Raw genomic sequence first — 14,552 nt, 5'->3', positions numbered from 1 at the left:
ATGGATATCCTCATATGATGAATGGGTTGCAGATTTTTGGGTGTTTATTGTTCACAGTGAAAAACTGAAAACTGCATAATTCCGTGTTTTTCCAGAATGACATGTTTAAAAAGGTCGCCTCTGAAATGAGCCGTTCAGAACAGCTGCAGGTTTCTACGTAGAACCTTGCTTTCCCTGAAATCGACCATCATCATTCAACGTCTTCACTGTCATTCACCTCTGCTCCGCTGCATTCATGCACAAGCCTGTAGTCAAGTTTTCAGCTTACCATCCCGATACCTCCTGGCGATTCTGGCTCGTACATATAAGGCCGAATAACCGATCCTAGAGCGGCCATGTTTTCTACAACTTTGGAGCGACAGTGCAGTGCGGCCGCTCCCCCATCGTGGCTAAGGTCTGACCTTTGTATGGCAAAACGTCTTCATGTGTCGTTCTGTGAATGTGAACAGTCCGCTGTGTCGTGTCTTTGCTGTATCAGAGCTGCAAGTGTGACGGAGGAGGGCGCAGACAGACACACACAGTCGACTTGTTATTTTTTTGTTTAAGCGCTGTGAAACAATCAGAAAATAACGGCGCTCGCCCTCTTCACTTCCTGTCTATGTGGCTCGACCACAGCTGCTCTCTTTCACTTGTGGCAGCTTTGGGATGAAAATCTGACTATTGATCTGTTGCTTTTCAACACTTCGATACCTTCGATCGAACGTAAAAATAACGAAAGATTGAATCGTTTTAAAATGTGGTATGGAAAGTTTTGACAACCGTAATATGTAAAATGATCATTGCTGTTATATATGTCACATGTTTAACAGGATGTTCAATCTGTGTAGACATTTCTTGTAAGGAACTGTAACAGAGTAAACTGACTCATACAATTTAATCTTGAAGTTACAGAGGGCGTAAGTAGGACCATGTAACTGATGGCACATCTTGTATTTCTAAAAATAACACTTCACTCAAGTATATTCTTATTCACTGTATTTAATTCCTTCTTTCCATTAGTCGTCTTGTGAGCAACAGACGGGGAAAACATTATTTCTGGGAATGAATAACGAACTTGTGCGTGTGTCCAGTCGACATTAAAATATCGGATGTTGGTCAATTATTGTGAAACAAAATCCTTTGATGTAAGGGTGTGAATCAGTGTTAATCACATTCATTCATTATATTGATTTAAACTCTGTGTCGCTGCCTGAAGCATCCTGTTTTAAATACTTTGTTGCCGTGTGAGTGTGTGTTGTTTTAGAGGACACTATAAAGGCCGCTCCCTCTCTGCAGGGTAATCAATAAGAATTATTATGGCTGTTGAAATTCTTCTATGAAAACAGGACATCTTTTTGTTCACTGAGAGTTATATTCCCACGCTGATTTCACAGGTCGGGTTCAGTCCACAGATGTGTAGACGACAGGCTGGGATGAAAGATTTTTAGGCAGGAGTCTGATCAGAGGTGAGAAGTACTTTCATGTTTGGACAGTGAGTCTGTAATTACTTTATGTTGCTCATCACTTCATGAGCCAGCTGTGTGATCTGCTCGGTAGTGTTAAGTATGATTGGCAGATTGAACTGCATTTATCTATTTAATAATGACCAGAGATTCCTGCAAAGATGAGTCGATTTGAGCCTGAAATTCTGTTTGTAGCAGACTGACTCACGTTGGACTTTTACATTTTTAAAGTATCCGAGAGGGGAAAAGCCTAAACCCCCCCCCCCAAACACACGAACCTGCTCTGCCTCTGGTAGAGCATGAATCCAGGAGACATTATGGAGCAAAACGGAGCATCGTTACTGAATCCAACAACCTTTTCCTGCCATTCTTGTGAAACTAGCTCTTTTTTTTCGCTTGTGAAAGGCTCCAGCTCGAGTGCAAACCATAGACTGTATAAAAAGATGGCCGACATGACAGCTCCCTAAAAGTGAAGCCAAACCCTCTCTATCGCCCCCTGCTGACTGGCTGCAGTATAGGTCATAAAGCCCGCCTCCTCCATGTTAACAGATGGGACATGAGTCAAATACATTTTTCTCAAACATGGTTTCTGTAATTATAATTTGATTTGATGCTATAAAAAGGGGGTGTGGCCTCATGATTGACAGCTCTGTTGACAAATGGGGCTCCTGCAGCCGATCTGTTCCCTAATAGCAGAGCAGAGGAGGAACGGCGAGAGGAGACGTAACTAACACTAACACTACAGTCATTGAACTTTCCATAAGCGTTAATATCTGCTTCAGACCGAAACAAGAAGCTGTTCTGCTGCAGACTGAGCCCACCTGAGGGCTCCAACACGTCAGGGCCACAAGGTAAAGGTGTGTTTCGGGTAGAGGAAGGGGTGGGACGTCGATACTGCGGCTCCACCAGCCGATCTGTTCTGCACAGACTCTGGATACAGATGAGCAAGATGGCAGCACCTGATTTCAGGAGGGATGTTGGCTTCACTTTTGTTTAACCAAAACAGGTGGAGACGTGTGGTTCATCTTTACATACAGTCATTGGTGCATGCAACAAACGTTCTACAGGCCTGTGACGACCACAGATCCTTGTTTTGCTTTCTTTTGTCATTCCAGACTGTTTGATTTATTGATAGCTGACTGAATATAAAGACAATTTCAACATATATGACAAAAATGTTAAAATAAATTGCCTACTACAGCTTTAATTAATTTAATGAGTGCTTAACATCAAAGACAGGTTGAACTTTATTGACTTATTTTTGCTGTTGAATCACTTTGCTTTATTCCCTACTGAATGTGAAACGGACAATCGGTCTGCAGAACTATGCTTGAAGCTTATAATAAATAAACGCCTTAGTAGCGTGTGTGTGTTCATGTGTGTGTTTGTGTCGTCAGGCTGATGACAGATTTTGTCGGGCTGGATTCGGGCCAGCGCTGCAGTTTTTGGCCCGTGCAGAGCTCTCGACCAGCGCCTGGTATAACTCAAATGTGTAACTCTGCGATGAGATATGTTTTCTAACAGATTGTTTGTAGCGTTAAAACATATCTCCTGATTTTCCATTAGATCTTTAGTTTTTCCCACACAGTGTCAAGCTGTGAATAAACATAACTCTACAGTCACTATTCTTATCCTCACTAATAATAGCCATACTCAGAGGTCTCTCCTTGAATGGTCTCTGAGGCCACCCCGCAGAAACATATACATTAATTTTTGGATGCAGAAAACACACAGCTTTCAGGGAGAAAATATGTCACTGGAAACCAGGATTTTTCCTTCTTTCTTTGCCATCTGCCTTGAGATTAACGGCATAATTTCCCCCCTGATTTCATTTAAATATTCTTTATTTTCTATAGATTTGAATCATTTTCATTATTGCAGATTTTCACACCCTGGACACACAGGACAAGTACCAGTTTTGTTTTCATGGCCTGGCTGACTTTTCTTTATGAACGTCTCTGCTGTATCTCAGATTTCAGGGGCTTCAGGCTCTGATGAAAAGGAATCAAAAGCCTGATTTATCAAAACAGTTCGAAAGTCACAGCCTCCAATCTGCAGGGCAAAGAATCCACCAATTTGTGTTTTAACAGGGAGAGTTTCAGAGCTGAAATCAGAATGATCAACAGCTGCTGGCATTATTATTTAACAGACACTAATCCTGTTATCTTAAGGGAGGGCACACCTTATTTACAGACTGTTAATACTGCTCTCTCTCTGTTGCTCACGACAGCTTTATATGACTGGATCTGTTGTTTCTTTTAAAGCTAATGGTGAGTTCAATCTGCGTAGACATTTCATGTAAGGAACTGTAACACACTGACAAAGTTGTATCGCCTCATACAATTTGTCTTTGAAGTTACAGAGGACGTGAGTAGGACCATGTAACTGATGCCACATCTTGTATTTCTACATTTAACACTTCCTCACTCAAGTACATTCTTATTCTCTGTATTTAATTCCAACTTTCCATTAGTTGCCTTCTGAGCAAGACACGGGGAAGACACTATTTCTGAGAACAAATTATTTGCGTGTGTCCAGTCGACATTAAAATATCGGATGTTGGTCAATTATTGTGAAACAAAATCCTTTGATGTAAGGGTGTGAATCAGTGTTAATCACATTCATTCATTATACTGATTTAAATTTTCTTTCAATTTTTCACTGTATCCTCAGATCGTTAATCGTGTTCCCTGACTTCATCAGAGACCCCTCCTTAGAATATCATTGACATATGGGCCTGCAGCAAAGTCAAGACGCTTTTTGGGGTATCGCAGAGAGAATTTTTTTCTTATAAAAACGTTATTTTAACTCTATTTCAATTTATTTTCATTTGGAACACACAGATTATAGCCTACCATCTGTTTCGTGTAGTTGAGCTCAGCATGCGCTAACGTCGATTGATATGAGGCTGATGGCGGCTGCACTGGCGATCATGACGGTACAGTCCGTGACGAAGCTTTAGCTAGATTATAGCGCCATCGTCTGGGTGAGATACCGTAACACATTAAAATACCTCTCTCTGCTTTTTATACTGGTATACTGGACGCACTGGTACAAAGGTCCCAGCCCACTTTTTAGATGAACAAAAATAAATTAAAAGTGCGTCTTATTCACCTAATTTACCGGTATATTAAATTTAGAAAAACATTAATACCAATGTACTTTGTGTGTGTGTGTGTGTGTGTGTATTGCATTGCATTGAATTTCTGCATTGATTACCATGGGAGGCGACTGCACGTTGCTCTCTTGTAGAAACTGTTCCAATGTCACCATCTCACTTCCAGGAGAAGAGAGGCGGGGCTTCCTGACTCCGGCTCCCCGCTGTGGTTGGGCCCTCTGCGGCGCGTGGTCGTATGGAAGGGTGGAACTGCGTGACAGAGTCTGCTGTGATTGGCTGAGACCCATGACATCATCACTAGAGAGGCTGGCTGAGCGAGGCTGACGATCAGGTGTGTCTGAGACGGACAGAAATATTAGTGTTACTTAAAGAGGGTACCAGCTGATAACACAACGTAAAACCATTTCAGTCTATTATCAATCAATAATAGATTATAGCACTGCTCTAAGCAGAGTGGACATATGTGATCACCTCTGCAGTTGACAGGTGAGTTGGAGCTGGAGGTGTTGTGGCTGAAGTCTGCTGACCCTGGGCGACCTCCTGTGTTTCCATGATGACTGAACATGGAGTCAGGGGTGTTTTGGCGAGAGTCCTCATCAAATAAGAAACCTGAAACGTAGATGCACTGTCATCGCATGCTCTTAGTGACCTCTGAGTAAAGTCTCGTGTTTAATGACCTGTCTCACCTCGAGGCCTGCGGACAGGAACTGGTCCCAGTCTGGAGCTGGAGCTGTTGTTCAGACCCAGTGAGGATGGTGGGTGGCTCGGGGTGGAGCTCAGAGCTTTATGGGTCTGACCTGAGGAGCAGTGTACATGTAAGAAGGCTTTCTCTAACCCTTTACAACATAATACACCTGTATTATATACTGTTTCTGATTCAAACTGCAGTGTTTATTTTAGCAGCTATTTTAGATTTAGTCTTAAGATGAAAATTGTAATTAGTTTTAGTCATAGCTTTAGTCTAGTTTTAGTTGAAGAAAACTCAAAACATTTTAGTCCAGTTTTAGTCCATAAAAACTCATCACATTTTAGTCAAGACGTTTTCTCTCTTTAAACTAATTCAATCAGCCTAATACAGGTTCAATCTGCTGTAAACCGTCCTGTCATTAATTATGTCCTGACAATGTTCTCCGTGGGTAACATAGATCCTTAGCTAAGGTTATACATGTGTTAACTTTTGGAACGTATCGTTACATATTTAAAGCCACAGAACGAAGCCCTGCAGTTACAGTAGCACGTACTGCACATTCCTCTTGCCTTTTTGCAGCAGCAGTGTTGGTTTTTACGGTAAACTCTTCATCGCTTCTCGTTTAAAACAGTGACTGAAGCAGACAGTCGATGATCGCCCCTTTTTGTGCAGAAGAAGCGTCAAATGATGCATGAAACGCCCTTTTTTGAGTGCGCACAGTGGCAGTGGATTTTAAATGTCCGACAGCCACCAGTAACATTTTAGTCCCGTCTCGTCTTGTTAACAAAAACAAAACAAATGTGTCGTCAGAGTTTTTATAATCAGTGATTGTCAACATCTCGCCTTCGTCATGGAAAAAGCTTGTTGATGAACATTTGTATAATTTTCATGAAGGAAAAAAACACTGTTAAAGTGGTCGACGCTCATTTTGCCTTAAATCTAAAAGCATTAATCAGAACCACAGCATTTGACTGTTTTGCCTGTATTAAGACGGATTTCCATTTTACTTTTGATTATTTCCTTTCACACAGTTTAAAATGCTTGCAGGGGTATTCCGGTAATTTTAAACGTGGGCCCTATTTTTTTGGGTCTAAACGACTAAAAGGTTCTGGACATCCTCCAGCCAATCACTTCAGCTGTAAGCCGCAGAAAGGGGCTGTAATTGCTGCAAAGTAATGTTGACCACTAGGGGCAAATAAACTTTGTCCACTAAAAGGCTCAAAGTGATGTCTGACAGCGTTACAAAAATGATCCCTGAAGAGAAAGACCTGTTTTTGTTGAGGAGCAGTTTCATCTATCCCTTCCACCAGACTCCACTGACAAAACCAGTAATTTTGCCTTGTAGAAAAGGTGAGCTGTTGTTCTACTGCTGCCCTTGATCGTTAAGCTCGTTTGTTCTGATAAATAATTACGGTGCTTTCAGATCCAACTGAGTATTTGTGTATCAAAAAAAACAACCAATTAAAACAGCGGGAGACCAACAAATCCCGTGTTCAGCAGGGTAAAATTACAGTATTTGTCAATGGAGTCTGGTGGCTTTTAAAAGAGTGATATAGCAGGTGTCTGTGGTTTAAAAGCTTACTCTTCTGGGTCCAAGTATACCAAAATGAAAACCAAAAACTTAATTTATCTTAAATCTTATTCAACATGCCAGTTTTGCAAGCATTACTGTCTTAGTTACCTTGTCCGTGTCCATCGTCTCCATTGATGCTCTCACTGCTGCCCCCTGGAGTACTGCTGCGAAAAACCCCCCGGCTCCTGTCACTCAAACCTGCAGAACAATCAGAGAGTTATAAAGAACCATTCTTTACATGTGCGCCACAGTAAGACCAGAGACGTGTGGTTTGTGCAACATAGAGGAGCATTAAAGCCAAGCAAGACATTAGGAGTGCGGTGATTCAGGCGTGATGGAAGCTCACATATCACTGTGATATCAGCTGTTATGTATGTATTATGTAGTATGTGTAATGTGTCTGATTCTAATACGACATCGGGGGTCACTGACATTTGTAAAGGATGCAGCAGTGTCTATAAATCTTTCTGTACGTCTTCATGAGTAAGACGTTACACATATTAGCGAAAACCCTGCCAAACAAATGCGAGAGAAACACTAAACTTTCTGGTCTTCAAAAGTTTAAATTAAAGTTGGCCTTTGCAATTTTAGATGTCGACGACAACATCAGGAAGCTGATTAAAAGTTGTATTATCAAACTTGTAAAATGGCATCTATAAACTCAGATACTAGGGGAGAAAGTGATAATAAATAACTGTTACTAGTGTATAATAGTGCATAGGAATGTCAGTTAGACTTCTGACTAATTAGCAATGGAGGGATAGACCAAGGAGGCTGCATGGTGGTGCAGTGGTTATTGCTGTCGCCACACAGCTACAAGGTTCTTGGTTCGAATCCTGGTTCAGATGTAGGGGTTCTTTCTGTGTGGAGTTTGCACGTTCTCCACGTGCGTGCGTGGGTTCCCTCCGGGTACTCCGGCTTCCTCCCACAGTCCAAGACATGCTCGTTAGGTTCATTGGTGACTCTAAATTGAGTGCCGATCAGGTGTAACCCCGCCTCTCGCCTAATGACAGCTGGGATAAGCTCCAGCCCCCTGCAACCCTGAACAGGATAAGTGGTATAGATAATGGATGGATAAGCCTAGGGTTAAAGCCAAAGCTTATTGGCCAGTAAGTATGGGCCTATTAAGGATATATCAGAATTTATGTCTGTTATATGTTTAATATTCTTTAATAAAGTCGTTGTCATTTAAGAAAGCTGCCCTTTGCTTACCTTTATCGGCTCATAACTGGGGCACAAGTTTTTCTTGCAGCTAAAACATTCACTGTATCGGCCACTACATTCATGATTTGTTCATTTTCCCCTCTAAACAATAGATATTGTATCGGCCTTAAAAAATCCCAGCTCAGCTGGTCTTCAGTTAAAGCAGGCAAACAGAGAGCGTGAGGAGAGGTGCTGGGTTGCAGAAGCGTGGTTGACGTAATAAAGTGAAACGTTTGTGCAGAACATCTCTTTTCAAGCAACTAACGGCTCACCGATAGACGGACTTACCAGGTACAAAATATTGAGAGAGGTGACAGCACACACACATACACACAAACATTTCTTTTACAGATACATTTTGAAGGACGTGCAGACATATGCGGGCAAGCCTGGCGTGCTTGGAGACATGAGCATGTGCGCACAAACTCTCACACACACACTACTTACTAATGAAACTGGCTGGCTCACAACTGCAACAGCACCTGTGTGTGTGTGTTTTGTATATCTTTTTTATGCTTGAGGAGTGTGCAGGTATTTCTCTGCATTAGTGTTGATTTTGTGCGTGAATGTTTGATGCATTTGAGTCACTTTGATGAAGTGTTGTTGAACAATGTGATGTTGAGGTGGCAGTGAGGATGAGGATGATATGTAAGGTTAAAGATGATGATGGAGGAGGGTTTTAGAAAACTCCGCCGGCTGACACTGGCTGGCTATTGTAGAGGTCAGCCGTGATGTCAGTGGAAGACCAGAACCGCAGACGTCTGGTGAGAGAGAGGGAGGGGCGGGAGGAGGAGGAGGTGGAGGAGGAGGAGGTGGTAGGGGAGGTAGGGGAGAGAAGGAGCTTGTCTTGACTTTTACTGCGGAGGAAACGGAAGCGTTTTGGGGCGGGAGGAGCTGAGATGGAGAGAAAGGAGAGAGAGAGAGGATGGAGAAATGTAAAAAGAAAATGATGAAACAATGACAGTGAGTAAATTAAAGACAACAGGTGGTTAAGACATGATTAAGATTGACAGAAATGATAAATACCATGCAAGAAAACCCATAAGAACTAAACAGGGAAACAGAATTGTCTAGTAAAACCCATGCACCACACTCGAGACGGAGCTCAACTCACTCTGAAGTGAAAGAAAGAGCGACTGCTGGCGTAAGACTCACAGGAAATGATTGATAAAAACTTAACTTTGCATAAAGGTTAGGTGAGAATAAGCTTGGCTGATAAACTCAGCCTGCTTTGGTCAGAAGTCTGTAGAATAGAATATTCTTTACACATTGCATGAGCTTTGGTAATATGCCTGAAAACAGAGTAGTAGAAGTAGAAGAAGCAGCCTTCTAACTCTGTTTCTATTGGAGATGATTTATTTTATCATTCACATCAGCTAGTTTTGTCCATGTTTTATTCTGTCTCGAGACAAGAACATATTAATTCAATGATTCTCATGCATTCAGCAAGGGTCACCTGATCAGTCACGAGACTAGTCTGAAATGTTTGCTACATCACAACTTATTCTGCAAAGGTTTTTTCTATTCAGTTAACCAAATCAAATCTTTTTCAACGAAGGACAAATAACAGCTTGTGTGCAATCTGAACTTTTTGTTTTAAATTTATTTTTTTAAATATCGCCGTTTCTATACAGCTTTTCCAAAGCAATATTTCGGCATAAAACAAAGTTATTGGAACATGCCGGGAGTTTGTCCACTAATGCCGTTTTTGGCGCTGGCATCGCCAACGACCTTCATTTTAGAGCGCTTCTACTATACTGTTGTTGTACTGTTGCTAGGTTACGAAAGTTGTCTTGCAGCACTTCTGCTTCCCCCCGTAGTGATAGGTGATTTTGAGGAAACGCCCCCAGCTGCTAAAACGCGCTCTGTCTGATCGGGTGTTTACTTTCACAAAAAGGCAGTGCGGTGCGCCTCGCATTTTACGCCTACAAAACGCGTTCTGTCTGATTGGGCCCTAAGTCTGTTTTAAATTGCTCTGTGTGCCTAATATTTGCTCTTATTCAAGAAACATTTAAAAAGAAAGCATAAAAACAATGAAAGGAATCGTGTCCTGGCGTTAGCAGCAGCTCTACACCTGGAAATTGTTCCCTCGAAAAGGATTAGCTTCTCCTCGGCCATTGTTCTAGACAAAGTTGATATCTGAAGTCCCGCCCCTTCTTGATTTTGATTGGTTGATGAGGGAAAAAGATTTGTTTAGAAAATAGGCGCTACAAGTGCAAAAAATGCTGCGAGTGGACACAGGCCCTAATAGTGAATTGAGCTCAGCCATAAGTGGAATCAAAGAACACCCATGAAAATGACATCAGAAACACAGTGTGAGCCATGCATTAGAACCCAGCTCTATTATAAAGATAGAATGATAAAGAGTAAGTATCAGGTCTCTAGTGTTGATTATTTTTTCAACTTCCTTTGTATGTGATGTATGTGATGCAGGATCAAACAGTATCAAACTGCACCGTGAGCCAAAAGAGCAAAAACAAACTAATCTGTGTCGCGTTATGTATCTCGACCCGCGTGCTCGGAGCCCCTGATGAAGCTCAAACAGGAACACACAGATTTGGCTGCTGACCAGAAAAATTAACCTCCATGTAAAAGTTTTACTCATGAAGCCAAACAGGAGACTCTTATCTTACTCCACCAACAGATGATGCTAACAGCTCCTACAGTGATTCCTGTACTCGTATTCCTTCTCTGCAGAACACAAAACAAGTGGATTATAATAGGATAAAAATATTTTATCGTCTGAACCAAAAATGTTTTTGTTTTGATTCCTGACCTGTTCTCTGTCACTGCAAAGCACTCTGGGAAGAATTCCTGTTGTCATTTCAGATTGCTGAGAGTTATTCTTAAAGCCTGCCAGCATGTCTGTCCTCTCCAGCTGCATTCACTGACTGAATGTCCCAAACTGAAAAAAGTGACATTCACTGACCTCCCGTACATCATAACACGCCAAGAAAAACCAAACTGGATTTTCTGTGTTGTTTAGTTTTGTTGCAGGATGTGGAGCAGGAAGGAGTGTCACAGTTTTAGCATCATATAATCTGTTTATTATGAAGTCTCTCAAAGAGGTCATTGTAATGTTTTACTTTATTCCAACAATTGTAGGCAAGGTGTCCAAAAGAATTGTCCCAAACAGACGGATTAAATTAAGGTTTGTTTCTTCTTTTTTGAGTTTCATTTTGCTGAATGTCTGAAAATTGTGTCAATTTATTTTAGAATTATTTTTTCGTGTAATAACTATTGCTGTCAGGCGATTAAAAAAAAAAAATCTGAAGCCCCTTTAACACTGCCGGTTCAAGGTGGGATCATTACGCCTCTGTTAGTGTTTGTCTTCTACGTAAAACGCACGGAGGAGGAATGGTGGGGTGAAGGCGTTCTGCCTCTGAGCCGACATCGGAGGTAGTAAAAGAGGCATAACGACGTCAGCAGCAGAGCCGGCAGGGCGGTACAGTGCCGTCTGTGTGTGTGTGTGAAGCATGCACACCTTGCACACATTTTACTTCTGCAACGCCGAAACGCTGTAAAAACACACACTGGGGCGGCTTAACACCGGCGTTGCTCGGTCCAATGTAAAATGACAAAGGCTGCATGATGGCGGAGCTTCATTTCAGCACTGAGGTGGAACCGCAGTGATTTTCAATGAGCAATGATTTTCGTGAGAAGCACCACATCCCACATAGAGTTACTGAGTCAGGATTACCCCCGTTCCTGGATGGTTATATCTTACTTCCACACTTTAATTGTCCTCTTTTCTTCACCTTAATAGGTGTTAATTCACAAACTACTTTCAACACATCTGCACCTCTGCACACAGCTCCTCTCCTCCTTTCTGTCTGTCTCTCGCTGCCTGCTATGTTGACTGTCCTTATCAGCAGTCGTTTTCTATTAGGTGACAAAGTTAAATATTTTTTCTCGTGATTATTTTTTCACAGTACGTGTACGTGTAAACGGGATGTTATTAATGACGTAGAGTTTGCATTCTTCTTCAGATCAGTCATGTTCATTTTCTAGGTTTCATTTGCCTCCACCTGTGCAGGGACCATCTCTCTGTGTGCATATTATCAGAATCATTTAATGTCAGTGAACAGGGAGTCTGATTAATGAGGATGGGACTCTCTGCTCTGCTGCTGTCAAACTTTGAAATCACACCCCGATTTAAAAGATAGAAAGTTTTCTCTTTCACTCTGAGAAGGTGCTGGAGCTGCACGCTGACATTCATGGGTGGATGCTTTTAATGAACACAAAACAATATAATTGAGACAAAAGGTCGAGCAAACACACAAAGTATTCCTTTCAGGATAAACTCAGAGCAGCAGGAGAAACTCTGCAATGATGTGATGAATGATTTGTCTAAAACGATCATTCGTTATCAAATGATATCGGCATAACAGATTTCGGTTTGTTTTAAAAGGAAAAGACCAGGATCCACCTGTGTGTCTGTGTGTGTGTGTGTGTGTGTGTGTGTTTCTCTCTGCTGAGTGTGTGTGTGTGTGTGTTGACCCTACAGATAGATATGTAGGCTAGCGGAGGGAGAGAGTAAGGGCAGATTGTCCACTTGCTGATCGATCTCAGATGGATAAAATAGAAAAAGCCAGGTAACGTTGTGTCATGTGTTTCCATCATGTTTTCAAAGCTCCCGTATACGTTTGTATGATCAAATTTCTCTTGGGTTAGGCACAATTTAGGTCACACTTAAAGTTGTTTACACAACACTTTTTTGCAAACATGTAATACTATAATTAAATCTTTCATTTCTAACAAATGCATCATCTTGAAGACAAGCAACTACCTGAAATTTAATTCAAGCTGTAGCCGATCTTCTATGTAAGCTATGTTAAAGTATCAGGAAACAGCAGAAAGAATAAACTTGTTTCTGTAATTCAAAGTAAATCTACTTTAGGAACAAATCCTGGCTGAGATGGAACACATGAAACCAAGATAAAGGTAAATGTGGTGGTAAACAGCTCCCTCTAGAGGAGCCAACGGGGACGTGCATCTGATCCAAAGTCATGTTTTTTCAGCTTAAATTAGATATATGTGGTGTACAATGTATTTACATTTCATAGTAAACACTTCTGTAAAGCGTTTTTAGAGCTACCATCCTCCAGAACAAGGAAAACTCTGATATTTTCTTGTCCTCAGCTGTGAGTAGAAACACATTTCTTCTCTAAATTCATGAACTTTCGTAAAAATTCACGTCTGTAACGGGTTAAAATTCAACAAACGGCACCTCCTGGTGATTAATTCTACATGAAAGAAGGTTGTATTATTTTTCGATGTGTGTGTGAGAGTGTGTTTACCTCGGCTGATCGGGGTGAGAGCTGGACTCAAGGGTCCCAGGCTGGGGCTGGTGATGTGGTTGTTATGGTTACTGTGGGCATGGCCGCTGTCCTGCGTGTCGCTTGCCGTCCGCAGGGGGAGTGGTGGAGGGGTTTCAGGGGGGAGGAGGGGAGGCGGGGCAGGCAAAGGGATGTCTGGGGCGCTCTTCGCTCGTTCTCTGTCTTTGCATGCGTCCTTGTCTCGGTCGCCTCCTCTCTCTCTGCTGCTCTCTTTTCGGGGTTTAATCAGTTTGGCTAAAGCTTTGGCTCCGGACCACTGACTCCTCCTGCAACACACAGCATCATTTACATCAAGATCTGAAACACTAAACACACATTCATACTTTTTGTATGAGTTAATTAACAAACTTAAATAATAAAAGGTGTTTATAGAAGCATTACTTTTTAGGTGTGGGGTCATAGAACTTGTACTGGTCCATGATCTTCTCTTCTAGTTTCTCTTTCTGGCGACGAAGAGCATTCAGCTTGTCTCTGGATGAAGGGAGGAACACAAGGATGTTTTAATTACTTACTTTTCTGCCTAAGGTTATTTATTCTAGCATTTTCAAACCTGGGCAAATATTCAAAAATGTGGGTCTAAATCACAGAGCGATTTTGGTTTGAAAAGGCTCCAGCAAATTGCTTCAGCCGGCAGCCAATAAAATGGACTGCAAAGGCTTTCAAGGCATCAGTGAATATGCTTGTTTTTGACACGACTCCGATTGTTATTCTAATTGTCTGACAACATTACAGAAAGGATCCCTACAGAGTTGCATCTTTTGCTTAAGAGTAGGAGGCCTTTTTTTTTAACTGAAAACAGCTTTTTTCAAGCAGCCAAACTCCATTGATAAAACCAGTCATTTTATCCTGCAGAGCTCAGGTGTTGAAGGTCAACTGCCGTTTCATCTGGTTACTTTGTTTATGTTACAAAAGTATTGTGTTGAATCAAAAATAACCATTTCAAAGACCAAAGTGACAAAATTACACAAACAATTTAAAATATCAGTTGAACAGCAACTCTTGTGTTCTGAGGTAAAATGTATGTTTTCTGTACTGGAGTTTGGTAGGTTTCGAAAAAGCATTAAAATCTTTTAAAAAAGGAAACAACTCCGTATAGATCATTTCTATAATGTTATCAGAAACTTACAATAACAATCTGAGTCTGTCAGTGGAAAAAACAAGCATTTTTTGTATTTCGATTGAGGTACAT

The 14,552-nt window shown here is 41.5% G+C and overlaps 1 protein-coding gene across 1 annotated transcript in view; it reads right to left on the bottom strand.

Annotated features, from left to right (window-relative positions):
• Nucleotides 1–14,552, bottom strand: part of ccdc88c (coiled-coil domain containing 88C) — a 52,352-nt gene that overhangs the window by 1,519 nt on the left and 36,281 nt on the right. The window contains exons 25-30 of the mRNA XM_069661307.1: nucleotides 13,745–13,834; nucleotides 13,325–13,629; nucleotides 6,930–7,019; nucleotides 5,247–5,357; nucleotides 5,032–5,169; nucleotides 4,662–4,897 (exon numbers count right to left, since the gene is read on the bottom strand). Of these exons, the coding sequence (XP_069517408.1) occupies nucleotides 4,662–4,897; nucleotides 5,032–5,169; nucleotides 5,247–5,357; nucleotides 6,930–7,019; nucleotides 13,325–13,629; nucleotides 13,745–13,834 (970 nt within the window). The remainder of the gene's footprint in view (nucleotides 1–4,661; nucleotides 4,898–5,031; nucleotides 5,170–5,246; nucleotides 5,358–6,929; nucleotides 7,020–13,324; nucleotides 13,630–13,744; nucleotides 13,835–14,552) is intronic.

This window comes from Semicossyphus pulcher, unplaced genomic scaffold, assembly GCF_022749685.1.
Source record: "Semicossyphus pulcher isolate SPU_LCO1_2020_fin unplaced genomic scaffold, fSemPul1.0.p SCAF_14, whole genome shotgun sequence".
NCBI classification, from domain to species: domain Eukaryota; kingdom Metazoa; phylum Chordata; class Actinopteri; order Labriformes; family Labridae; genus Semicossyphus; species Semicossyphus pulcher.
The sequence above is the reverse complement of the archived record's forward strand: the minus strand, read 5'-3'. Positions and strand labels throughout refer to the sequence as shown.